Here is a 26,898-nt window from a genome sequence, read left to right as displayed (position 1 = left end):
CAGCACTTAGTCTGGAGTATGAGCCTGCTGCTGATTTGACCTAAAAATTCAGGAACTTACTGGGAAGGATTTTGTTCTGGGGATAGATGTGGCCAGTGCAAAGCACATGGGTGATAACTGGTCAGGTGGCAGGGCCAAGGCTCCAGAGCTCTATTTTAAAGGCCAGGGGTTGTGGATGGTGAGAATCAGGTGCAGAGAAAGCAAAGGACTTGTCCAGAGTTGCACAAGTGTGTGGTAAAGGAGAGCTCAAGTCAAAACCCAGGTACCTGGTCTAGCAAACAAGCATCCCTTTATTTCTTTCTCTCTCTTCTCTAGAAAGACTGGTTTTAGCTCTGTCAACTCACTGAGAACTTAAAAAAGGTTATAGTTATTTCTGCACGTGCAGTTCCTGTGAGATCACTGCAGAGTTGTGCACTTTCATTGCTCAGGTGCACAACAGGTTACTTGGCTTTTGTTTACATTTACTTTGCCTTGTCTTCAAGGCATTGCTCTTCAGCACCTCTGCAAAAGCACAGGACTGCAGCTCCTTTCTTCATAAGTTCTTCTGCCTGCAGGAACATTTCATTTGAGCTCCGAGGGCCGGAAATGACCGTAGTGATTGAAGTTCCTCAAAGCCCCACACAAAACTGGTGTGTGGGTCGGTGCACGGGGGAAACACTTCACCATCCCTGCTGGGTGAGGGCAACATGCAGCCCCCCTGTGCACATGAGGACACAGGATTGCAGCTCCAGGCACTGCTGGAGGGACAGAACTACGGAGCTGCTGCAGGAGGTGGGACACGATGCCCAGCTGTGCCTGCACCAAGGAACAGCCCCGCAGTGAGGGATTGCCTGGTAGTTGCTGTGCTGTGCTTTGGGAATTTAATAAATTTCATGGATTGGTTCATTGTGCCAGGTGAGAGCCTCTTTTCTTCCTCTAAGGAAAAAGAAATGTAAGTTCTCAACAGCTCTACTTTACAAATGTTTCTAACGTAATAATATGCTTTATGTCTTTTAATTTTTCCTCACTTATCTGCCTTAGCCTGTCAATCATACTCTTAATAAAACTTCCAGTTATAAATCTGGAAGCACCTAGGAATAATGTATTAGTTAATAATGATTTGTAGATTATTTATAAGGGTCATATAATATTTTACAATCTAAATCTCTTATAAACAGACTTTAGCAAAGTCTATTTTTGTGTCTGGGCTCTACAGAAGATTGACTAAGGAACTTCCCTTTACTGTGTAGAGCAGTTTACCAGGCCTTCTTTGGATCTGGTAGATCCCATATGGCACTCCTTTATCTGGAGAATACTGATGCCATTCCCTCCATTAAAAGTTCAAGAACTATATTATCTTTGTGCCAATAAAAGATAACTCTGTTAACTTTTGGCTTTCTTAACTTCCTCGTGAGCTGCTGGCAATCGTGTGCTTCCTGCAATGAGGAGTAACATGATTGTGTAAAGAGAACAGAGACCCACTTCCCTAAGCATCCCCTACCAAATATACAACTTGTCTAAAAAATAATCTCCTTCCTCCAAAATGTGATTTTTTAACTTTTTTTTTTCCCTAGTGGTGAACAACAAAGAGTTGCTTCTAGTAAACTGGTGGGGAATCTGTGGGTTTTTTCTCACAATGTAAACTGTGGTCTGTGTAAATTCTTCTCTTTAGAATCACTGCTAAGGATCTCCCATGCTGCCAGGGATCTGGCTTAGTAGGAAACACTTGTTGTGAGCTTGCTATGTGTTACTTCTGAGTGGTCTGGAAATCAGAAATATTTTAAAACCTGGAAAAAACACAAGTTGTTAAATTTGGAATGAATAACTAGTGACAGTTCATAAAGTAATTATTCTACTACTTAGACCGTTCAGAAATTCAAGACACTCAGTCAGTATCTTTCAAAATGGAGAGGATAGGGGGTTTAGGAGTTTGAGCTTTTTATTTTGAGTACTTCTTAACCACACCAGTAAGAGGGAAGGAAGTGGGTAGGAGTGGATGAAAACATCTTCAGGCAAGAGCTGGGATGTGTGGAGGGGATGCACTTGGAAGGGTTAAGTGCAAGCAGTCATTTGGCTCATTCCAGGCTTTGAACTAGTCTTTGTATGTGCCAGGAGCTTAAAATTTCCCCAGCATGCTCTTGTGAGCAAGGTACCTTCAAGAGCAGAGGCCAGGCCTTTGAAACATGTCCTTTAATTACATGAGATGACTAAACCACTTTTTAGTTAGTTCTGTGACCTCCTGGGCCATGGGGGCCATCTGTAAACTGCAGTTTATACCCCAGCACCAGACTGTTCATCTCCTAGAATTCAATGTCACTGCAGAATTCTTCCAGCAGTACTTTTGAGTTTGGCTGTCCATGCAGGAGCCTGTTGTTTGACAGGAAAGAGAAGCAGGGCAGGTGTGAGGATCTGATTAGAAAGAAGCTGGTGGCAGTTGTGAAGCTGTGGTTTCCAGGCAGTTTTGCTCACAGGCTTTGACAGAATTTACATCAATCTTCACACAGAAAACAAGCTCTTCCACTAAATTGTCTGCTGGAATTGAGTCTCCAGTTTTTAGAACCAGTGATCATGCAGACCTTTCCCCTCTGATCTGTGACCCTGTTCCAAGCTGTTCAAATCAATGCTTTGTCATTTGCCAATAACTGCTCAGGTCAGTTATTCCAGTTCTGTGGAAGGAATAGCAATTCAGTGGTGCTCAGTGTGAAAGTCAGTTTGAGATGAAGCTGTGGTTCAAGTCAAGTCTTGTGTTAGCTCTGATTTAATACTCTGTGAGTCCAAATTCCTATAATCCAGTCTTTCTATGTGCTGATCACTGGCTGCCAGAAAGGAAAGATACAATTGATTGTCCTGTTTTAATGATGCAAAACAATTGAATGAAATCACTGACTTACTTTTGAGACCTTTAGAAAAACCCTAAATATGTTCAAGAGTCCTTGAGAAACAGCTGTAAAACCTCTGGAGCTGCCTTTAGGCTGGACCTTGTTCTATGTGACTTCTCTATGTGACTTCAAGTCACATCAGTAAACAGTGCTGATGTGGCTGATGCTGCAGCCACGGGGACAGGGGGAACATGGATTTAGCTTTACAATAACTGGCCCCACAATGCTTTTAAGAACTGCAGCAGTGTAGTTTTATGGCATAACATGGAAAACACACTGTGGGAGCAGAGGGGCCTCTTGCTGGCCTCACCCAGCTCCGTCCTGCTGCAGATCAGCTGCTGTGAGCACAGCAGGAGGGTTACCCAGAACTTGTTCTCTTACGTGGTCATGGCTTCTTCCTCTTAACAGTGTTATCATTTTATCTATTTTGACAAAACTAAAGCAGCGTGAGAAGAAATGCCTTATTAAAGTGATAGCTTTCAATATTGGAGTACAAGTGTGCTTATTCCAAGCAGTATCTTCTGCTATTTTTAATTGTTTTTTTTCAGCAATATAAAGCAGAAATGCAAGGTAGGTGAAATGCAGATCTGCAGCCTTGGCAGGACGTAGAGGCAAAAATGACCTTTTTGTCTCAACACCCACGAGGTGTCAAACTTCACCACTGCTTTGTTCTACATTGTGTCCAACTTTGAACACTAAACTTTTTAGGTTGGTGCAAAAGAAACAGAACAGTTGTGGTTGAAACAGTGACTCTCATAAGACCTATATAGTGGAAGATCATTAATTTTATCTATAGTGATAAGAATTTTTAATTCTCTGTGCATCTGTGCTTGTGGGAGAATAATAGTTTACAGTCTAAACTAGAAGCTAAAGGTGCTGCAGTTCTTGCAAGCCCTGTTTTTGGGTTGGCAATTACAAGGAATGAGCAGAGTACTCTGCTGCCATTCAGTGTCTGCCTCTGTTGCAGGGATCCTGTTGGATATACAGAAATACTTTGGGCTCAGCGATGGGAAGACAGGTCTGCTGCAAACAGGTAATGAAACCTCTTCAGTCCAGGGAGTTCTCTCTCCTTGCCTCCCCATGATCTGCTGCTAAAACACAGCCCAGTTACTCAGTTCTCTACTTCCTCCTCGTGTGTGGTGTTGCTCACTTCCACTTGTGGGCAGGCTGGCTATGATGCAAAACTCAAAGTCAGGCCAGAGTAGAGTCCTTCAAAAATCCCACAGCATGTGAATCACAAAGATGAAGGGTTTCTCAAGAAATACAGAACCTGAGTAACTCACGCACATTTTATTTTTGTATGGGTATTTTGAACCTGCATTTATCTTTTTTTTTCAAATATCTATCTCCCTCCTAGTGCTACAAACTCAGCCTGCCTTTAACCTCTGCCCTAAAAATAACCTGAGTTTATCTGAGGGATGAGCAGCAGCATGTATGATAAAAATAAATAATCTGAGCAATATTGTCTTTGCTGGTTCTTGGATTTCCAGTGTTCACCTTGTGTTACATGCTGGCTGCCCCCATCTTTGGATACCTTGGAGACCGCTACAACAGGAAAATCATCCTTGGAGCTGGGATTCTCTTCTGGTCTGGTGTCACCTTGGGCAGTTCCTTCATCACTGAGTCGGTGTGTTGCTTTTTTAGAGGGTACTGTGAAAATAATCTGCTTACACCTTGCAGGAGCTGATAGAGTTCCTCTCTAACCACATTTGGAAAAGCATCAGTGAGCACTCATTCCCCAAGCCTGGACTAAATGTGCTCCATGCAGGAATGCTTTATGGGAAGCTGGAGACCAGTCTAGGCAGTGGAGAATCCACACATTACTGTTGCAATTGATGGCATCTCATTTTTGTCCTGAACATTTGTTGTTTGTGACCTTACAGTGTGGCAGCTTGTTGGGCAAGCATGTGCTCTATCCACCCTACCCCGAAATTCCCTCTGGGTGTCACTGTGGGAAGTCAGTGCTGTGCAGAAAGAGAAAGTCCAGCAGTGAGGTGGGAGGGGAGCAGGTGTGAGTGGAGGGAAAAGGCAGTCCAACTCTGATTTCTCTGCTAAATTTGATCCACTAAAAGGTACCTCTTTAACAGTAAGCTTTCTTTCTGGCATGGTTTCTTTTGCACTATAACATGTCTTTCCCCTGCAGTATTACAGGATATTTGTTCTCTCACGAGGACTGGTTGGCATTGGCACAGCCAGTTACTCCACCATAGCACCCACCATCATTGCAGACCTGTTTGAGGAAGGAAAAAGGACCACAGTGTTATCTATCTTCTATATCTTCATTCCAGTGGGAAGGTTGGTTTTCTTGCTAGTAATTGACTGGCCTTTTGAAATTCTGTCTGACCACGCCTGCAATTCAATACACCCCAAGCCTCAATTGGATATATTTTGATGTATATCTGCCTTGGCTCTTGCAAGGGGATTTGTCACTTCCTTAGCAAGTTTGCATGGAGCTGATTAGGTTTATTTCTGTACTTACCTTGAAGAAAAATTCGCTTTTTTTCCCCCAACATTTTTAGGGAGAATCTAAACTCTGGCTTTGAATAAAATATTGAATCAATTCTAAAAGAAATGTGTGCATGGGGGTATGTAATGTATTTCTGGGGTTTGGAACACAAAAGCTTTTAGATGTTTGTTTATTTGACAAATTTTTCAAGAACCCTCCATTAAATGTCTCCCAATGAAGAACTGGTACTTCCCTCTCCTCTTTTAGTTAAATTCCCCCTCTGCCAAGAAGAGGAGAAGGGCCTTTTAAGTAGTTTAGAGACATACTCTGTACTAGAGCAGGCAGCCAAGGCTGGGCCCAGAAGGCAGATTAAAACTAAAGAAATTCCTGCAGGATATAATTCCTATGGCTAGCACAGAAAGGACTGAACAATAAACTGCTTTATGGGCTGTTTGATCTGGGTTTGCAGTGTCATTCTACAGAGTATGGACTCCAAGGGGGAATCTGGGACATTATTGCCACTGTCTCAAGTCTGGCAAGGAGACTAGCACAGACCATGAGGATTGTTTCTCTTCATCCCTTTTGAAAGCTATGGCAGAACACTTCTCTGTGCTCTCATAAAGACACATCATTTCAGCCTTCCAGAGTTCACTGGTGCTTTCTGATTCTTCCTTTCTGTTGCTCACAGTGGCTGTGGTTACATGCTGGCAGCTGGCATGGCAAAGAGCACAGGGGACTGGCACTGGGCATTCAGGGTGAGTCACTCCCTTCCATTCACTGACACAGCAGAATCCTCACTGGGGTTTGGATTCCTTATGTCCATTGTGTTAAAAGAGGGGAGCAGTGCAAGGACTTCCTACTGTGTTAAAAGAAGGGAGCAGTGCAAGGACTTCCTACTGCCTGACTGGTCAGAATGTGGTGTTTAAGAGAACTCTTCCTGCAGGACAAGGGGCAGATTCCTGCCTGGTTCTGGTAGGTGGAGGTGAAACTGTACAGCAGGCAGGGCAGGTGCTGATATTCCCCTTACCCGAGGACATTTGGAATGGTTCTCACTGCACTGAGACCTCCTCAAACAGAGGAATCTGAAGGTAAAAATATCATTATACTGGTAGCACCGGTTTCCTGCAGTGCTGTTGGGAATAACTATTATTTGAAGGTTTCAAGAAAATAACTCTTCTGTTCTGATCATGTCATCATGATGTCTCTCCATACTGAGCACCCAGTGCTTTGGAAGCACTTTGTCAGATCCTCCTGCCTTGTGTACAAAGTTAACTGGCCCATGCAGGTGAATGGGGCAGAATGTTGACTGGAGTAACACTGGGATGTTGTTCAGGTAACACTGGTGACTGCATCAGGGATCACTGTGTTTGTGGCCACAGTACAGTTTTCCGGACAGTTTTCTGTGGTCACCTTGGCCACAGTACAGAGCACCACAGTACAGTTTTCTTTCTTCACATGTTTTTCTTCAAAATCAGATGAAGCAACCATGCACCTGTAGGATGGGGAGTGAGGATTTATCATCATTCCTCCAAAGTCACCACAAATCACCAATGTCGCTCCTCTTCTTTACAAATGTGACTTAAACCATATCTGTATAAAAACAGGCATCCTTGACCCAACCAACCTTGTGTCTACAGGTAACTCCTTGCATGGGAGGTCTAGCACTGGTCCTCCTGATTCTCCTGGTCCCTCCCAGGATCCAGAGAAGGACAGCGAGGCACAGAGCACTGAGCATCTCCGGCACAAGGCGAGGAGCAGATGAGACACCAGGTGCACCCAGAACTGCCAAGACTACTTGGTGTCAAGATGTTGGATCCCTTGCCAAGAAGTAAGTGAGTGGTTTGAGCAACAAAGGTTCCCTACACTGAGTGACCATTCCATTTCAAGAAATATGTCCGTGAAATCCTGCCCCGCTCCTTTGTGTCTCGTGCTGTTTGCAAGGTGATGGAAACACCCTTAATAAAAATCTTTCTTCCACTCTTTTACAGGAACATTACAAAAGAAATCACAGATTTCTTTGCATCTTCTATCCTCCCATTTGGAGGAGGGGGAAGGAGGCAAAGTTATGGCACTGTGCTCCTATTGAAATCCAGCTCTACTTTCTACTAAGTTTCCCCTTCCCTCTTGCTTTAGCCCTCGGGGTGAGCTGGTTTGCTTAAAGTGCGTTATTTGCAGGTGTAAATTTATCTGTATTTATCTGTAACTCTTAGTGCCCGAGGAAGGTGGGATCAGCATGTCTCAGGCAGTCTCTGTGTGGTCTTTGAGAGGCTGCTGTGCCTCTGATACACGAGGTGAAAGTGTTGTGCCCCGACACGGTTTATAAAGCGATTGCCCTCGTGTTTTGAGCAGCTGAGCGTGGTTGGCAGACCACCTCTTCCTTTAGCCGCACAAAAATTAAAGAAAACACCAGCTGAGCTGCAGCACGAAGTGAATGCGGAGTGCAGCAGGTTTTTTGCCCTGCGGTGAGCCTGCGAGAGCGGGGCAGGAGGAGCAGCCGGAGCCGGGCTGGGAACAGCAGGGGCCGCTGTGCAGCTGCGCCAGCCCCGGCTCCGCGCTGCGAGCCCGCGGGATGCTCCGATCCCGGCACACCTGCTTTCTGGGACCTGCTCTGTCTTTGGGGTGCTCGTCCGGAGAAGGGCAGCGAGGCTGGTGAAGGGACTCGAACACAGGTCCTATGAGGAGAGGCTGAGGGAGCTGGGGCTGTTGAGCCTGGAGAAGAGGAGGCTCAAGAGAGACCTCCTCACTCTCTATAACTCCCTGACAGGACGTTGTAGCCAGGTGGGAGTTGGTCTCTTCTCCCAGGCAACTCTCAGTAAGACAAGAATGCATCGTCTTAAGCTCTGCCTGGGGAGGTTTAGGTTGGATATTAGGAAGAAATTCTTTACAGAGAGGATAATCAGGCATTGGAACGGGCTGCCCAGGGAGGGGGTGGAGTCACCGTCCCTGCAGGTGTTTAAGGTGAGACTGGATGTGGCATCAGTGCCATGGGCTGGGAACCACAGCGGGGTTGGATCAAGGGTTGGACTTGATGATCTCAGAGGTCTTTTCCAACCCGGCTGATTCTATGGTTCTTCTTCCAGAGGCTCCAGCATTCTCTAACTGACAATTAGATTTCCATCCCGTTTGCATCCAGAACAGCAAGTGCCCCAGAGATCCAGTTTGTTGGGTCAGCGTTTGTAGTCAGTATAGTCTGAAGTGAATAAAAAGTGAATTTTCCTGAATCAAAAATGAACCCAACATTTCAACAACTGGGCTATCACCGAAGTTTCTTTCCAAAAAGCTGTTGCAGCAATGTTGTAAAAATAGATTTTAATTTTCTTTTCCTTTAGCAATTGATTTCCAAAGCATAAAGTCATACTGCCAAAAAAACAGATTCAAGAGTCCTTTGTCTTTAGAAGATGGGGAATTGGGCTCAGTTCTTAGCAAATCCTCTAATCTGTAGTCACCTGGTCATTTGCAGCACTTTTGTTTAACCTTAAGGTCAATACCTCCCTATTGACCTTAAAGGGGACTTTTTCCTAAACTATTAACTAGAAAGAGACCAGCAAAAATTAAATTTTCTCCTAGAATAGGGCAGGAAGGAGACAAGGTTTGGACAGTTTTTAAAAATGCTTCTCCTTTTGTCTGAAAACTCGCTGTGCAGACTGACAGTCTATTTTTACCCACTCAGAGTTAAGGAGGGGTTCAGCCACTGCATCTTCACAGTTTGGAGGACCCAGAAGTTACTCTCATTTGTGCTGGTTACAGAAATGACTTAAAACTATCCTGAGGCATTTAGACTTGCACATAGAACACTTTCCTTCAGCTACTAAGCCATTAAATTCTCACCCACTCTCTATTGTTGTATTTCTGCTATCAAAAAATCCACAGCAATTGTTTTAGCAGAAGCTGGCAAGGGAATGTGCAAGAGCCCAGGATTTAACAAGAAATCAGTAGGTCATGGCCTTTGCTCTAATTAGGACTTTATTGTTGACTTTCATAATAAAGCCTGATCAGAGTTCAGATATTCAAGGGAGTGGATTTTGATTATAAGATGTCTGAATGAATTGTTTTGTTATTGCCTGAAATCCTGGGTATTGCAGGTAGGCTTTCCCTTTTCCCTCCACCCCATCCTTTCTAATATCTCTCCCTTGTTTTCTTTTGACTTTCAGCTGTAGTTTTGTCTGGTCCTCACTGGGTCTGACAGCCATGGCCTTTGTCACTGGAGCCCTGGGAATGTGGGTACCACTGTTCCTGTACAGGGCTCAGCTTGTCCAGGGCATTGTCCCCCCCTGCCTCCAGGAATCGTGCAATTCATCCAACAGGTGAGCTGGGACTGTGGAACCACCTTGGGAACACTGCACAGCCCTAAATCACAGCTTGTTTCCAAAGGGGGAAGGCAGGATGTGATTGAACACTTCTGGTGAAGGCAATGGGGTGTGAATGTTAGACTAAACTGCTCCCAGGTATGCTGAGACACTCCTGTTTGTTTGTTTGTTTATAATCACTCAGTTAACTGGGAGGATGCTGCCAGCCCTGTGTTAGTAAATTGGGAAGAAGCAGTAACAGGAACACTGGGGGGGGGGGAAAGGAGCAGCTTTAGCAAGGAGATTTCAGTTGACAAACGACTGTGCAGCCCAAGCTACTTAAATACACATTTAAGTACGTTTAAATCCTGTGTTTTGGTGACTTTCCCATTATCTGCTTATTAGTATGGCTTTAAAATCCCTGCTGTGTTGGGCAGGTGATTGTGGCTCCCAACATGAAGAAAGCTTGATGATTTTGATCTAGTACCATATCATTGCATCAGACCAGGATCATTTGGTCTTGTGAGCACCTGCCAGCAGAGCTCTGCTTACAGAGCACAACCAGATCAGTGAAGATACATCAGTAAATATCAAATGGTGGGTGGGAAGAGGAATTTACAAGAGCAGAAGACTTTGAAGCAATCAGAACTTTTTGTGGATGACTTTTCCCCAGCTAGGAAGAAAAATTTTCCCCCCACCACAATGTGTTACCAGAAAACAAATGTGTTATCTGGAATACAGTGTGTTATCCAGAATACAAAAATGCATTCAGTGCTCCTCCTGAGTCTTCATGGCTGCCCTCAGTCACAGTGAGCACTGGGACTGACTCCCTACCAGTGGCCTCCATACAAGTGTCCCTTTCTTCTGGAGGTATCCCAAATCTGGTTTCAGTCTCTGCCTTCAGTCTCTGCCTTCATGATGGATTTCAAAGAACTAAGTGGTTCCTACACTGGCTTTCCAGGTAAAGACAATTAAAGGGAAAAGCAGTAATCACAGCTTGAGTGTGCTCTGCTAACAGGGTTCTTCTGCTTGTCTGCAGTGGAACAACTGAGCCAGCTCAAAAGTGCTTTCTGAGCCGTAGTGTAACCAGATGGATTGAATAGTCACCCCCAAACCCTTCAATGGGAAATGAATTGTCCTGCCATGGATGCCACCAGTGGCTCATAACTTACTAGTGAACAATACTGAGAAGGGAGTGAGCCCAGGAGTTTGGCTCGGGGTAGGCAGAGGAGACTGACCAGTTTCAGCTGTTTGGCTGTTTCTGTTCACAGATACAGTTTAAATACTTCCTTTGTTAAGCTGAAGGTGTTGCCCTCTGGTTTGCTCTCTAATCCACTTCCGAATTATTATTCCACAGTAGTGTTGCTACAGCAGACATGGTCTTCAGGGAAGGGAAATGGAGCTCCTGATAGTTTAACCTCATGTCCTGCTTCTTACAGGATACTTTAAAAATAACCTTGGCATAAACTCGTGCCAGAAGCAGGATAAGGCTGGGTTTAGACTCTTATTCCAGGGGGATGTAAAGAAACAGAATATAAACAACAGTGTCAGACCTGTAGCTGATGGTGCTGGAGGAACTGAGCTGCACATTCCAGGACCTGCCCAGGGATACTTTGAGGATCCCCTCTGGCTGTTCAGCAGTTACAGGCTTTGTTTAAGGACCAGGGCTGTGTCACAGACTCCCTGGAAACACAAACTCAAATGGCATCACAGCTGACTCAGGTCTCAGTCCTTTCAAGGTACATAAATAGGGTTTTTTCAGGTCTTTGTGCAGACACTTTGGAACAGATCAGACAGATAAGGGAGCATTTTCAGACCCTAAAAGATCCCATAGGAGCCTTTCCCCAGGACTCAGCTTCTGTACTTTCCTACTCCCAGTCAACTGAACCGTGCTTGGATTTAGTTTCGGCTGCTCTCTTTTATTCCAGCTCCAGGTTTATTTCAACTGCAGTTTACAACACATGAATATTCTAAACACAATTCCATGAATGCTTCAATCAGCTAATGTCACCTTGGAACTTTTCTCTCCTGAACAAATCTCTAAGATAGTTACTCTGCCTAGTGACAATCTCTACTGTCACTATCAAACTGTAGTGAGTGATGAATCAGAATTCTGAAGAACTTGCAGGGAGACTACAAATATGCTAAAAGTTTGTTATCTTGCATAGAAATACTTTCTTTTTTTCTTGTAGAATAATTCAGTCCTTCCTAATCAGCCAGAAAGAAAATAAAAAGTGGATGCACTGCAGTTTAAATGGACAGATCCTATCCCAGCTGGTTACTTTGCTTTGCAGTTAGAGAAAGCTCAGGAAAATGTACAGAACTTACCATGTAACACTGAAATATTCAGGAGCACTTGTGCTCAGGATACATTGGTCCTGTCCCTGTTTGCCTTTGGAGAACTGTGATGCATTAAACAATCAGCACCACTGGTCTTTGGTTGCTTTGTCATTGGGATCTCATTTGGGACAGAAAGAAAAGCACACACAGAAGTCCCTCTGGAAGCTGAGTCTTCTAAGCTGTTCAGACATGTTCCTTTAAAGCATGAAGTTGGGATTCCTGAAGAACACATTTGCATTTGCAGACACACAAAGCTGAGTGGTGCTGGACATTCTGCATTCAGAAAAGGCTCTGTGGACCTGGCACAGTTAACTACTCAGTATTCTTTGAACTCCTCTGGGAAGTGGTAGGTGTTTCCCAGAGTCAGAGAAGTGACTCATCTCAGCTGTGCTAACCAGAGGGTTATAATTTAGATGTAGATCATTCCACGTGCTAGGATCCCTTCCAAGACAGCAGATTGTGATGCAGTTACTCCATCTGTGTTTCAGGGATGACTGAGTAGATTGGTTCACAGGGTAACCAAGATGACTGGGTCTCCTCCACATCACTGCATGTCCAAGCCAGGTCCTACTGGGCAGGGTCCTCCTTGAGCCTGGGTGCATAACACCTGCTCTGGAAATGGGAAAATATCTGCTTCCCAGGACACTCATCTTCCACTGAGGCTTGGCAGCACATCCATTTACAAGGAGTGGGAGGGTTACATCAAATGGAATGAAATTCAAGTTCCCCATTAAAGATTCCTCTGAAACTCCAGCTATGAGCTAACACCATTCCTTCTTCTACAGTACCATGCTCAGCTGAATCCTTTGCTTTGTCACCAGCCTAATCTTCGGAGGCATCACTGTTGGGACAGGAATCGTGGGTGTCGTCGCTGGGGCAGAGGCCGCGAGAAGATTAAGGAAGATGTACAACAAAGCTGATCCTCTGATCTGTGCCACCAGCATGTTCAGCTCTGCCCTGTGCCTCTACACAGCTCTCATGCTGGCCCAGACCAGCATCCTTTCCACCTTTGTGAGTGACAATCAGCAACATGTCCCTTGGTGTCCTGGGGAGAAGGGGAAGGGGGAGGAGGAGGAGGCAAGGGGGGGCTTTTGCAGAATTCTCTGCAGTCTTCTAGACCATTAGGAGGTTTCAATGACTTATAAAGTGACCAGGTAAGAACTGGGAATGGTGCTCCAATGCTGCCTGTGGCCTGTCCAGTGGGATCCATGTTGGGCATTCCTTGTTCCAGGACAAAGGGCAGGCAGAGCACTGCAAACTGGGCCTCAGGACCTGCACAGTGCACTGAAGAAGAGAACAGTAAGCCTGTGTAATTAGCTGCATGAAGCTTGTCCCTTCTCCAAAAATGTAGTCAAAGCAAGTCTCAATCTTATGTTAATTATTAATGCTATGCAGCTAATTTAGTATTCTTATTTATTTTTGCTTTCTGAATCCTTAAAGATTGGTGTAGTTGGGGCTGTACAATACACAGAGTTCTTGCTAAGAATAATTGAGCCGTCATCTTCAAAGTCCCAGATCACCAGCTGATCTTCAAAGTCAAGCTTTTGGCAAAGCAAACTGAAGTATAAATCACTTAAATTCTGTTCTTAGCAAAGGGAAAAACAGAAACCTACCAGGAATGATGAATAGTTCCAAAAACTCCCTGTGAGAGGGAACTGAATGTAAACCTTATTTCAACTATAATCTGGTAACAGCTAGGGAAAGACTCCAAGGTTTTTTCCTGTGACTCCACAGCCAAAATCACCATGATTAACATAAATAAGAGGATCCAAGTAAAGTTAATTACAGTAATCAACAGTTCTCTGCAAAAGGGTGCTTTTGCAGGTTTTTTGCTTCTAAGAATAACACTTGTTCAAAGAGGTTTTCCTTTTGACTCCTCAGGAATGTGTATTCCTGTGGAAAAACACCTTTACACCAAAAGAAAAACAAGTGGATTTGCATGTCTGAGTGTGTGTACACAAAGCAAAATGTGAAATTGAAGATTATTTTTGGATTCAGGAGTGGAGATCTGAGTGCCAAAGTATTAGCCCTTTTCTTTTTCTGTCTCCCAGGTTTCCATGTAGCCCCACTCTTAGTTTGTTCTTCAGTTCTCTTTTTTGTCATTAAATCTGGAGGACAACAGTTTCATTTGCCAGTCTGTGTTCGATGAGTGAACCAACATACTGGGTGTGAATTACCAAAATATACCTTTTATTAGAATTGTAGAATCCCAGAATGCTTTGGGTTGGGAGGGACCTTAAAGATCATCTCACTCCACCCCCCCTGCAGGGACAGGGACACCTTCCACTGTCCCAGGTTGCTCCAAGCTCTGTCCAACCTGGCCTTGGACACTTCCAGGGATGGGGCAGCCACAGCTTCTCTGGGCAACCTGTGCCAGGGCCTCACCACCCTCCCAGGGAAGAATTTCTTCCCAATATCCCATCTAAACCTACTCTATGTCAGTGTGAAGCCATTCCCCCTTGTCCTGTCCCTACAGTTCCTGATAAAGGAGCTCTATAAGGCCTGATGAAAGTTTAAATGTTTCTCTCCTCACAAACAGCACTGTGTCTTCCAGCAGGGTGTTATCCAGGAGGAAATTCCAAACTGGGCTATGGATAACTGTCTTCTTTAAGTTTCTTCCAAAGGGCAGACCAGGTAGTTTTTTAATAACAGGCTTTGGCATTTTGTCTTTTGTTTGATGTGCTCTATGCATGTCTTCCAGCACTGGGCAAGGGGAATAAATTGTAGGTTGTGTCAGCACCTGATTCCCCTGGTACTTGTTGCACTGCCTGAGCATCCCCTCCTCTGGCCCAGCCCTGCCTCTCTGTGCCTTCCTAACGAGGGTGGCACCAGGCTCACTGCTGGCAGAACTGCAGTGCCCTGGCAGCTGCTGCTTCTAATCTGAAGGCCCCACTGAACCAGATCTTCCATTTGTGCAGGACAGGAGCAGGAAATGGTTTTCCAGTCCCTGTCTCTCAGGCACAACCTGTCTCTGCTTCACCATGTGGGAGCCCCTGCAGCAAGGAAGGATACAAGCAATGACAGAGGTGTCTGTAGGGCACTGGGGGGGATCATGAAGGGGAACAAGGCTGTGGCCAAAGCTGGAAGAAATGTTTCAAAGCACAAGAATTCTCAAGTTAATGTGGGACTATGGCAAGGCTGACTTCAGGGTTTCTGTTGGGGTAGATGGGCTGAAATGCTGTGAGATTGCTCTCCTCCCTCTGGATCCCCAGCTCTTGACTTCAGAGAGGCTCTGTGTCCATCTGCTCTGTCTCCAAAAGCAGCTGAAAGCCCTGTGCTCACTGCAGTGCAGGTGCTTGGGAAAGTCATGGCTGAACCCCAGGAGGTGAGGAGGTGACCCTATATCTGCAATCCACACAAGACCTTAGGAAAGAAAAGAAAATCTAACAGAGTTCTGTCTCTAACATTAAGACAATCCTGTTTGAATTTATTACTCAGTGGAGTATGAGGCCTTAGCCACTGAATATCACATTTTCTTATCAAGGTTAGTTTTTCATTTATTTCCAGTCCTTTGATCTCCAGGTTGACAGCATAACTTATTTCCTAAAGATGAATTCTACTTTTCTTGCACTGGCCATGACATGCTCTTGTTCTGAGGGCTTGTACAGACTAAATAACTTGGAAAAAGCATGAAGAGAAAGAAAAACTGGAAATTACACTTTAGAAGTGCTAAACATCACAAGATTCCTATAAGGGAGATAGATCAATCTCTCATTTGATGTATGAAGGCAGGGAGTCATCTATTCCATTGGTGATATCTAGGAACAGTTTGGAAGCCTTCAGAACCTTCTGCTCTAACTGTTGGATTTGCATCTTGTTATATTTAAAGTATCAGCCAGGATCTAAATAAATCTCTTTGCTCTTTATCTCCTTCCTATTTCCCTTTAACCTGCACTATCTCTTGCTGCCCATGGCACCACTGACAGAAGTTAGGTAAGTTCATACCACTATTGCTTGATGAATTTGGATCTTCCAACAGATCTACTTCAGAGAATTTTACCTTGAAATAAAGGGATGAATGGCTAATATTTTCTGGGGAGTGCAAGATTTCACAGCCAGTCCTTATTGCCAACTGTCTTGGTAAAAAGCTGAGCTGTGTGATTTTGCTCCCCATGTTAACAACCACATTTTGTGTTTGCCCAGAGTTCTCTAAGGTAGATGTTTCACTTGCTTTCCAGCTAAGGCTGGAGCAGTGATATTGCAACAGTCCTGAACTGGGGAACAACAGTTGCACTCTATCTCTTGTGAGGGCAAAGCCTGCCAAGGTTGTGTCAATGGGCAGACTTGGACAGTGGGATGCATAGATCCAAGACTAACACATTCTCAAGGAGTATGTGAAATGACTGATATTTGTTACAACTTAAGGAAAAGCAACTATGTGTGAGGGAATGGATTCAGCTGCAAATTAGGAAACCTGTATAAAGTGTTGTGAAGAGAAAGATATCTGGATAATGGTCTATATTATCTCAGTTCTTCAAGGAACTTTTTGTCCAAACTTGTTTCAAGAAGAAAACACATGAGCAGAACAGACCAGAACCACAGAGGAGGCAGGAAGATGTGCGACAGGTCTGGTTCTCCTTAGGAGCACATCAGCCACCCCTCCAAAAACATCTGGGCATTTGTCACTGTGCCTTTCCTAGACCAGCTAAAACATCTTGACCAAGGCCTTACTGAGCAGGAGGCCTGTTGTAACCATGGATTTTATTTCCCAGGTACCATCTGACTTTGTGGCCTGTGTCCTAAATAGACTCTGCCTTCTAGCACTGCTCCACCTTGACAGTGTAGCTTTACTGCTCTCCTAAAGCCTCACTTAGCCTGGGCAGGCTGCTCCAATCTGTGTCCAGGGCTGGCTGAGAGAGTTAATATTCTCTGAGCCCACAGCTGTAGGAACTGTTGGGGGCCCTACCCCTTTTCCTGATGGCTGGGTCTCCATCTGTGATGGATTAGGGAATTCCCACAGGGCACCAAGGCTTCGAGGCTGCCTGTTCCTTGGAGTCCATTCCATTTTGGAAGTTCTCTCTCTGAAAGAGCCTTTAAGACTACTTGTATTAGCACAGAGGTGCTTCATTTGCAAAGGGACATCTTTGATAATTTTTCAAACCTGTGCTGAAAGTTTCTCTTCCCAGGGTCTTGCTTTCCTCTTCCTGGGTTCAGCAGTTCATCAGGAGAGTGGTGTGTGTTTCCTATTTTGCCTCTTCTGCTGAGATTTGTGACACAAACCCCACACACCTTCTCTGGTTCCTTTCCCCACTTTTAAGATGAAATTAGTGTTTGTAAGCACAGACAGAGATGTTCAATTTATGAATAAATGGGTGTGTAGGACAGCTCTCCCACAGGCACAGTCAGTGAGCCTGCCTTCATCCTTACACCAAAGAAGGACCATGCACTGTGGACAGTCACTGCTTTCTTCTCTCCTGCAGATTTTTATTGCATTTGGAGAAGTGTTTTTATCTGTGAACTGGGCTGTTGTGACAGACATACTGCTGGTAAGTGCTCAGGCATCTACTTCTTATTTCAAGTTTTTTCTCAACATAATGTTCCTAAGGCTGCATCTTGGTGGCTTTCTGGGAAGAAATGAATGAACTCCTATCAACAATCCCCTTATTGGTATCCTGCCCACATTGGGGATGGAATCACTGCTGGGCAAGGATGCCACTGGCAATAGAGGTGTGGTGGTGCAGTCATCCAAGTTATTGTGAGCCTAGAAAGGAGATGTCCTGGCTTGGATGGAGCTCCTGCACATGGAACTCTCTAGTGCTGCCTGTCCCCAGAGCAGTTTGGGTTTCTGTACAGCTCTGTGTTGCTGGGTGTCTGCCAGAAAATGGTCTGCACCAGAAACAGGTCATTTTGTGTCTATAATCAGGTTTTCTATTTGTGCTCCAAAGGTTTAAAAACATGATCCAAATGAGGGAAAGTCAACAGTCTGTGAACTATGAACAAGTTGTTTTAATCCAGAATACAGTGCAGATGAATTCCAGCAAGTGCAATTCCTGAGTGGTGCTACAGTGCCAAAGGGCCAGGCCAGCAGTGATGGTCACGAGGATCTCAGGGATCCCAGGGCTGACACCACAAGCCCAAGGAAGGGCAGTGCATGATTTCATTTGGATTCTGCCATCAGAATTTCTTTAGGAAGCAGTGATGTGAAAAGCACACATCTCGTGGCACTGTTAGTCTAGGTTTCAATGAGCAGCTTGTTTTTTTTATCATTTCAAAGGTTTTTAGTTAGTAATTTTTTAACACACTTGAGTTTTTACTCAAAGGAAAAATTTGGCAATCTTTCATTTATGCTGTAGCTCCACAGTAACTGATCAGTGTCTGTGTAAAACCTGGGACAGATGTTGTTATTAACACTGAATTAGAGAGATTATCACAGTCTTATCAAGTAGTTTATATGACTTTTTAATTAAATGCATAGTATGAACAAGTTGAATACTGTCAATTAGTCAAATAGGCAAGGAAATGATCTACCTTGTTCACTTATAGTAATGAGACTGCAGAAAACTGATTTAAGTACCAGAGCCAGACTTAATTAAATGATTGACAGTTCTTCTGTTGCTCCCCATGGGCACAAGACAGAACATTTCAATTGACACAATCCTTTTCTACAAAGGGTGGAGTGCTGGGTCACACAAGAGACCCATCCTCGCCACTTTGGGACCCCTGTGCTGGTGGGTGTGACTGCAACCCAAACATTCCAAGCAGGAAGCTCCCTGAGAGACAGGGATTGAAGTGTGATTGAAGTGTGGTACAGGCAAAAGGCTGCTGCAGCTGGTACTGAAAGTGGGGAAATGGTGTGAAGCCACCAGGACAAGTGAGAGAAGGCACCAAGCCAAGGGCACAGCAGCACAGACACCTCTGACTGTTTCTTCCCAAGCAAGAGTCCCGTGTTTCCTGTTTGATGTCAAAGTGTTTCGTTCTGAGGGAGCTCAAACCTATTTGCAGGTTGCTGCTGCAAACCCTGCTGTCCCAATAAATCTTTCATTTAAGAACCACAGTGGATGCATTCATGTGTAGCACAACACAGCAGCAGTTCCCAAGAGTTTAGGACAGCAAAGGAACCTTGCAGGCTGTGCCTCCCCTGGAGCACAGGTGCCTATGAGCTTGTGAGGAACCCAAAGTTTCCACCAGGGAGTGATGGCACCATGGTCTGAGTTGCTCAGATACAACTTGCTTAGTATCTCTTCCACCTAACTAAACAGCTGAGCAGAGATAAAAATATCTCTATTACAGTGTTGTGTGTGAAAGGATGTGACAGAATTGCCAAATGCTGAGCCCTGTGCAGTGACCAAAGGGCCCAGCTATGAAGCACCACAGAACTCTCCTTCCACTGCTGTGACCTTGCCTTGACATGAGCCTGTTTATCCACATATTTTATAGTTGAAGAGCCTTTCTTTACATTCTGATTGAGATGAAGGAAAGGAACTCCTTACCTTTCATGGATCTCCAGCAAAGCCCTACCAACACTGACTGCATTATGTTCTCTTTCCTGGTGCTGCTCCCTCCGTGTCAGTTTTCTGCACTCTGGAATTTTCATTAAAGAATAAATAATGCAGTCAGCATTAGGGAGATGGCTGCCTGCTCAAAATCTCAGCCAGCAGCAAAAGGGTTTTGCTTCTTCTTTGACTCTCACAGAATGGTCAGAAACAATTATCCTATGAGAAAAGAGCTGGAGCCTTTCAGCAGAGAACAGGTGCAGAAAAACTATCACTGCTCCAAACTGACAACTTTTATTAGCTTCTGTTTCAGTTTATTTTGAAATCACTGGGGTTTTGTACCAGAACCAAGTATTATTACAATTACCATTCTTTTTACATCAGTAGAGGCACCACTGAGGGATTTTTTTTTAAGTTTCTCAATTTACTTTTCTCTGAACTTCTCCATCTGCATTTTAATTCTGTCCTCTGTCACTGTTAAAGAGGCAGGTGACACTGAGTGAGGTACTGGTGATGTATGATGAGGAAAGTGAGGCAGATGGTTACTGTCAGCTCATTCCTTCAATTCCTTCCTGAACCCAAACTGCACATCCTGGAAGGAGCTGGGCTTTGGTTCAGTTCCATCATTCAAGTCTCAGTTTGCTCAGGGAATGCTGCATCACATCCCAGCCTGCAGGAAGTCTGTGGGGAGTGCCACTGCATATCCTGGATCCATTTAAATCCAGAAGAGAAGGAGATTCTTGTCTCCCAGGTGACCAACACCCCTCACTGCATTTACTTTAGAATATTTTGGGTTTAGGTACCAGCAACAAGTGGGGAGGTGACAAGTTTGGCTGAGCTCTGTGGTGGTGTGTCCCCCTGGGAGCAGACATTCAGTGGATTACCAGGAATGTGCTTTGGGTTGGATCTCTTGAATTCTAAATACTAATCATTTTATCAGAGAAATGATGGAATTGAGCTGAATTTGTGGGTATCTGCTCATTTAGTGGCAATTTTATCCAGGAGTTGGGTTTTGTCCTGCTGGAACCCCACAGGTTTGGTGTATTTCTGCTGTTGCAGTGACTGAAGGGTGCCACAGATAACAGCAGTAATTCCTCTTTTTGCCTTGTTTCCCACGTGAACTGGTAGGAGTTCTGACAATGTAGCTGGATTTGCTAATGCATGTTCTTATTTTGCTACAAAAATGACTTTTCTTTCTTCCCACATGGCACTACTAGCCAGACAATGTAGCTAGAAATTCATTTATCCTGCGACCTGTGGAGGTGAAGACAAAGGGAGATGCTGGCTGAATGATAAGGACTTCCTTGCTTTGTGGCTGTGCATCAGGATGCAGTGCATGGAGCCACCTCTGTCCTCCTGCTCAGTGTAAACACAGAAACCTCAGCTGGACAACTCCAGTGCTAATGTGCACGTGGAGAGGGGCTGGAGCTGCCCTGCTGCTTTACTGGGAGGCTGTACCTGGAGTGTCCCTTATGAAACATGTTTGTCCTCTGTGAGGTGACAGGACTGTCTTTTAGGGTTGTGGCAGCTAATAGCATAGGAGATGCTGGAGCTGGAAGCCTGTGTGGGCCTTTGGAAGGCAACCAACACATTCCTGCCTTTGGAAGTGCCCTGGGAGGTGCAGGAGTGCTCCCCAGCCCGTGTTCCATCTGCTCTTTCAGCTGACAGCTCTGTGACAGCGTGGGCAGGAGGGTCTGTGGAACCCCCAGCCACAGCACCACAGGCTTTGCAAACTGTACCTGTCTGGGCCTTCCCTGTCCAGGCCTCTGGGCTGGGATCTCCTGGGAGAGGGGGGGTGCAGGATGTCACCAGCATCACTGCCAGGGGCTGGGGCCCTGGGCAGTCCCTGTGGCTGGGCAGGAGGCTGTGGCTACTTCAGAATCCCTCTGTGGGGGCATCTTTTGTTTCTTCTTTTCCCAGTGAATCCCACAGTGCCTGGAGCTCTTGGTTTCCATTGCGCAGAAGAACGTGAGTGACAGCACAGGCAGAGTTTGTATGACCCTCTAAACTATAGGAAACATCCCTTCCTTCTATTTTTCTTGTTACAGCTTTATTCCACCTGTCTGTTGTAGTTAGAGATATGGGATATCAAAGAAATGTGGTAAGGAGGTGGTGCAGGGCACTGGGAGAGACAGAGCCCATTTAGCTTCTCTCGTGCTTGCAATGCCCACGATACAGTAAGTGCATAACAGTGTCTGATTTGTATTTCTCAAGCACAGCCTGTGAAAGGAATCTGAGTGTAGGACAGATGACATGATATCCTTGGAGAGCCAAGACCTAAAAGTCCCCAGTCCTGTACAGTCTGTCAGAGCCAGGTCTGTCTGAGCTTCCCAAGCTCAGAGTTTTCTACTGTAGTTCCTTTATCTCTCTCTGCACGAGTTCCTGTTCCCAAAATGCAGATGCTCATCTGGTACTCCAGGAGTGTTCCAAGAGAAAACAAAGCATGAGGAGACTGCACACCCTCAGTTAGGCCAGAGTGTGCCATGGCCTCAGTGAGGAGGAGCTGGGGGACTGTTCCTTCATCCCATGGATGGCCAGTATATAGGTTCTATACCTTGAGTTTGTCTCCTGATAAAACACCAATCACCCTGTTAATTTGTGTTTGAGACACACTTAGAGATGTTTAGATCACCTTCAAAACAAAAACAAGTTGTGGGATAGAGGACTGGGAGAATATTAAGCATTTTTTCTCTGCTATGAGCAAGTGGTTGGGAAACAAAGGTATGAAGGTTTGAAATTGCTTCTGTCTCATTCTGACTGTGAATGCATTTTGTGTAAATGCATTATTGAAAGAGACACAAATTATATGGAATCATGCTGTACTTCTTCAGGCACAGTTGATCTTCAGTAGCACAGGCACAAAGCCCTTATTACCCCTAAATTACTATATTTTATTTGACAAAATGGTTCTAATCTCTGTGATGCTTTGCTGTGTCCTGGATGTGCACAAGTCTCCAACTTGCTATTTAAACTGTGTGCACTCACAAGCAAAATCATTTGGAGGTGCTGATATCCAGTGATCTCAGGTGATACCCAGTTACAGGCAGTGCCATCACAGCACCACCAGCCACCTTCTGGTCTCACAGGTTGGGTCTCCTCCCTGTGTCTCCCTGTGGTCTGTGAGGTCCCAGCTGACACCCTGTACAGCCACAGCAGCTCCTTCAGGCTCCAGGTCCCCCAGAGTCCCCCCAGCACTCCAGACCAGGCCTGCTGACACAGGTCACAAGAGACTTTTCCACGGGCTGTCAGTGCTCAATATCCTTATTAGCAAATCATTATGACTGCAAGGAATACTTGGCTGGAGGCTTCTGATAGTTGCATGGCCAAATGAATCTGTGTAGTAAGGGGAGTCCTGGTTCAGTTACTTTGTTGTCGTTCCCTCCCGTGTCTTCCTTCCCCGAATGTTTTTTTCCCCTCAACAAAACATGCAATGTACTCTTTTGCCCAGAAGAACTTCTGTGTCTCCAAACTTGTAATATAAAATAGAAAAGTTCATGCCTCAATGTCTCTGGGATGTCCCAGAAGCAGCTGCCACTGCTGAGGCTCTCTCTGGTGCTGTTCTCTTGCAGTACGTGGTGACCCCGCGGCGCCAGTCCACGGCCATCGCCCTGCAGATCCTGCTGAGCCACCTGCTGGGGGATGCCGGCAGCCCATACCTCATCGGGGCTGTAAGTGAACTCCCTGCTTCTGGAGCCTTCCTCAGGGCAAAACTGCCACAAACTGAAACACAGAACTGTAGACACTACCTGGTCCAAAACTACAAATTACTTATATTGCTCATACTGGTTCTAGAACACAGACATTATTTTTTACCTGCATGAAACCCCTGGTCCTGTGACACTGCAGGTGGGTAGAATATAATCCTATATAGAATATAATCCTATCCATGCAGTGTGTAGAAATCTATTTTGATTTGAAATGTGGAAACTCACGTATTTTTGAAGGTACACGTTTTTGCAAACACAATGTCATGGGTATTGTACTTGGATTTAAGCACTTTCTGCTCTTGTGAGGAGTTTCATGGAAATTAATCAAATGCATTTAAAAGCCAAGACTCAAAATCTCAGAGTTATGGTCTCTTGGAAATCAGAACAAAAGTGATGCAATTTTGCCATTAGATACTACTTGGCCTTTAAAGCTCTGGTCTCAAAGCACCTTAACCTTGACTTTCATATTCCTTGAGACCTGATTTCTCTACCCTGCCTACATTTACCTGATCTGAGGTGCTTCTGGACAAAGCAGCCAAGTCCTGTTTTCTCTGTGCAGTTCATTAGTTCCAGTTCCAGTGGATTGTACCTGTCAGTGTCATTTCCTTCCCTCATTCTTTGTGATTTAGGACACAGTAGCTCTGCACACACCAATCACCCACTTCGATTTTTCTGCTTTACTGGACATGGGAGAGAGAGTGAGTCCTTGTTGTTGCTTTAAAGTTTTCTTTGTATGGGAGTTTATTTAAAGTTCACCTCAGGACTCTCTGTTGGTGCTTTGTCCTCTGTTAACAGTGGCAGGGTTAGACAGGGCCAGGAATGCCCCAGTGAGCTGTTCCTGCAGGCACAGCTGCTCCATCCATACACGAGCTTCCCCTTGTCCTCAATTGGGTGAAAACCAGAGTTTCAGCTGTGTAATCTGTCTGGCAGAGAGGACACCCTCTCTCACTGAGGGATTCCTCCTGCTCAGCTTCTTTTTTTGGCAAATGAAGAGACCACTTTGCTCATTCCTGTGCCTTAGGAAAGTCCTGCCCTCCCACTAATCCAGCTGTTTGTGTGTGGGAACAGAACACCCAACACCCCTGTGTCAGGGACAATGGCTGACATGGGATGCAGCAACGGGAGGAACCCCAAAAGCTAAAATACCTCTTGTGCCTTCTCCTTTGACCAACTGTTTAAGCTTCCTGCCTGAAAGGTGAAGCTGTTTGTGCCTCTACCCCCCCACGTGTCCCCGTGCTGGCGGTGCTGTGTCACCGTGTGCAGGACCTGCAGACAGGCACCTCAAACAACAGCTCACCCACGAGTGTGAAGGCAAATAAAGCTTATCCAGATGAGCTTAACCTCAGGTAACCTTGCAACTTCATACAGAACAGAGAAACAAACCCAGGAATAAAAGTGCTCTGTGTCCAGGTGGGATGGTGTGCAATGAGCACCTCATTTCTTCTGGAATGCTTCTGTGAGCCCAAACACCAACACTGCCCGGGACTGCTGCTGGTTAAACACTGAATCTGCTTTCACATTCTGCTGTTGTTTTATAACCTGCTTCAGCCAACCCTTTAGCTTAAAATCTGGCTGAATAATCAGGGAATAGTCTTTTTCAGAGTCTGTTTTTCTTCCCTCTACGCTCCAGAAATTTTTCACTAAGCATCCTAACATTAAATGCATTAGGTTTGTATTGTGGCCATGATGCTTGCTGTAGTCTCTAGGTGCCCATTTAGAGTTTATCTTGCTCTTATCTGCCTAAAGTGTCATAAATAACCATATAAAACCCAGCAAAGGTTGAAGAGTCTCATATTTGTGCATTTCAAATCACAAGGTGCATTCTAACTATTGAGAACAAATGTGGAAATAAAAATGACTGCTTTTAACATTTAGCTTTTTGTTTATGCTAAGAAGAGATCTCAAGTTCCTTGAGTGTTGAATCTTATTGAGTTTCTTGAAATCAGCTTTTCTTTCTGTCTGCAAAAATAAAATTCATGTGTATCGTTCATAACCTTTACAACTTCATCCTCCCACCAGTGCAAAAAGCAGCTGCCTGGTATCTTCTTCTCCCAGTTCCTCACTGTGTCACTCCATGGCTCCTCAAATGCCTTTTGGCTCAAAAGCAGCCCCCACTCTTATCTGTAATTAATCTCCACCTCTTCCCTTTCTAATGAGTGTTGCTGCTTGTGCCTGTATGCTGTTAACCCCCTGTTTCTGTCCAGTCAGGGAGGTATAAAGTTATTGAATAGCACCAAGAAATGCTAAAGGTCATTCCCAAATGCCTGTGCTGTGCTGGTTGTCTGGAGATGGGCTAGGAAATGGTAAAATGTATTTCCCACTCCTGTGAGTGGGGGCACTGAAGGGATGAAGAACATGAGATTCCTCAAGCAGAGGAAGCTGGAGAGCAGGGCAGTACAGGTGTGCTTGGCAAACCCAGGCAGCAGCCTCTCATCCTGGTGTGCCTGTCTGATCCTTCCCAGGGCCACACTGTGACCAGGCTGTTAAACCACGGGAGGAAGGGGTGTTATCCCAATTAATGCAGCCTTGTTCCCTCCCCAGATCTCCAACGCCCTGCAGGCCCGGGGTGCTCCATCCTTCCAGAGCAGCTTCCGGAGCATCCAGAGCAGCTTTGCCATCTGTGCCTTCGTGGGGGCCTTTGGAGGAGCCTTTTTCCTCCTGACATCTCTGTACATCGAGGGAGATCGGAGAGAAGCAGAAAGGCCCTGAGGTGTCTGTATGTCTGTATAACTTCTAGGCTCATAGCTGGTGGCTTTCCTGTGTGGACACCAGCCATGGTATGGGATCTGAACCACCAGTATCTGTGTTGTGGTAATGCCACGTTACTTTCGATAAAAAAGATAAAGGCAAAATCCCAGCAAAGTCTCAGATTGAATTAACCTCCCATGTTGAGCAAAACAGACCCCAGAGCTCACAAGGGCCAGGGAAGTGCTGGTAGTGACATCTGCAAAATGCTGCAGTGCCTGGAGGAAATAACATCCTTCACTGTAGAGCACCAGTGCAGACTGCAGGGAGCAGGAGGTTCTTCTTCTGCTCTGGTCTTTCTCAGCCCTGTAGAACCAGTCCTGGCTCTCTGTAGCACTTTTCCCTCTTCCCAGGGAAGTTCATGTTCAAAGTGTGAAAGACCTGAAGTAAACCAGTTGAATTGGACAGAACACATCCTCAGTCCCCTGGGTTCTTACAGCCTCCTTCCACTCTGACTTGGTTTTCCAGGTACCAGCAAAGAACTGTCTCTCAGAGGAAGATGAACTCTGGGGCGAGATTTGCACAGAAGAAAAGACCATCCTCCCCTTTTTCTTTCCTTTTTGCTTAATGAGATACAGCTGGAGAAAAGGCCAAATCACAATTCCTCCATATGGCAGAAAATCCTGCACACTGACTTTTTTTGGATGCTTTTGACTGTGAGTCAAAAATTGCTACTGCATTGGCATATGGCAACCCTCCCCCATCTGCAGCCAGGCCCGAGGACTCCGTGGGGCTGGGGAGCTCCAGGAGGTGTTTTATGGAGCTGTCACTGGCACCACTGCTGACCCCAACAAGGCAGGAGCTTTGGAGGCACAATGTCTCCTGGAGATTAGGGAGGGAGGCCTATGAGTTCTCAGCAGGATGAGATTTGTCTGTAGAATTTGCAAAATATAGACAGTACAAAGTCAGTGTCAGGTTCAAGAGGAGGGGGTCGTGATCATTTTATGTGTAATGTGTTAATGATCTCTTCCTAATCCTTTGAGGCTCTTCAGCATATCCTCAGGCCTTGGGTAAGTATCTCCTCTCAGGAGGGAACAGAAGCTGAAAAACCACTTAAACAGAACTGTCTATTTGAGCTCCTGT

At 45.3% G+C, this 26,898-nt stretch overlaps 1 protein-coding gene across 4 annotated transcripts in view; it reads left to right on the top strand.

The window, feature by feature from the left end:
• The window catches only part of SPNS3 (sphingolipid transporter 3 (putative)), a 33,018-nt gene extending 6,562 nt beyond the window's left edge, over positions 1-26,456 (top strand). For 2 of the 4 annotated variants that reach the window (XM_029961352.1, XM_029961353.1), the window contains 10 exons: positions 3,826-3,891; positions 4,349-4,485; positions 5,002-5,153; positions 5,993-6,059; positions 6,942-7,132; positions 9,456-9,608; positions 12,752-12,941; positions 17,351-17,416; positions 22,933-23,031; positions 25,612-26,456. In XM_029961352.1, coding sequence (XP_029817212.1) covers positions 3,826-3,891; positions 4,349-4,485; positions 5,002-5,153; positions 5,993-6,059; positions 6,942-7,132; positions 9,456-9,608; positions 12,752-12,941; positions 17,351-17,416; positions 22,933-23,031; positions 25,612-25,779 — 1,289 coding nt within the window. In that variant the 3' untranslated portion in view covers positions 25,780-26,456. Of the gene's footprint in view, positions 1-577; positions 895-3,825; positions 3,892-4,348; positions 4,486-5,001; positions 5,154-5,992; positions 6,060-6,941; positions 7,133-9,455; positions 9,609-12,751; positions 12,942-17,350; positions 17,417-22,932; positions 23,032-25,611 lie in introns of those variants that run through there. The other 2 variants (XM_029961350.1, XM_029961351.1) reach the window with 2 other exon arrangements.
• The last annotated feature ends 442 nt before the right edge of the window (positions 26,457-26,898 follow it).

The sequence above is a fragment of the Manacus vitellinus genome, unplaced genomic scaffold (genome assembly GCF_001715985.3).
Source record: "Manacus vitellinus isolate BGI_N305 unplaced genomic scaffold, ASM171598v3 scaffold_32_pilon, whole genome shotgun sequence".
NCBI classification, from domain to species: Eukaryota; Metazoa; Chordata; class Aves; order Passeriformes; family Pipridae; genus Manacus; species Manacus vitellinus.
This window is presented reverse-complemented; position numbering and strand designations above follow the sequence as displayed.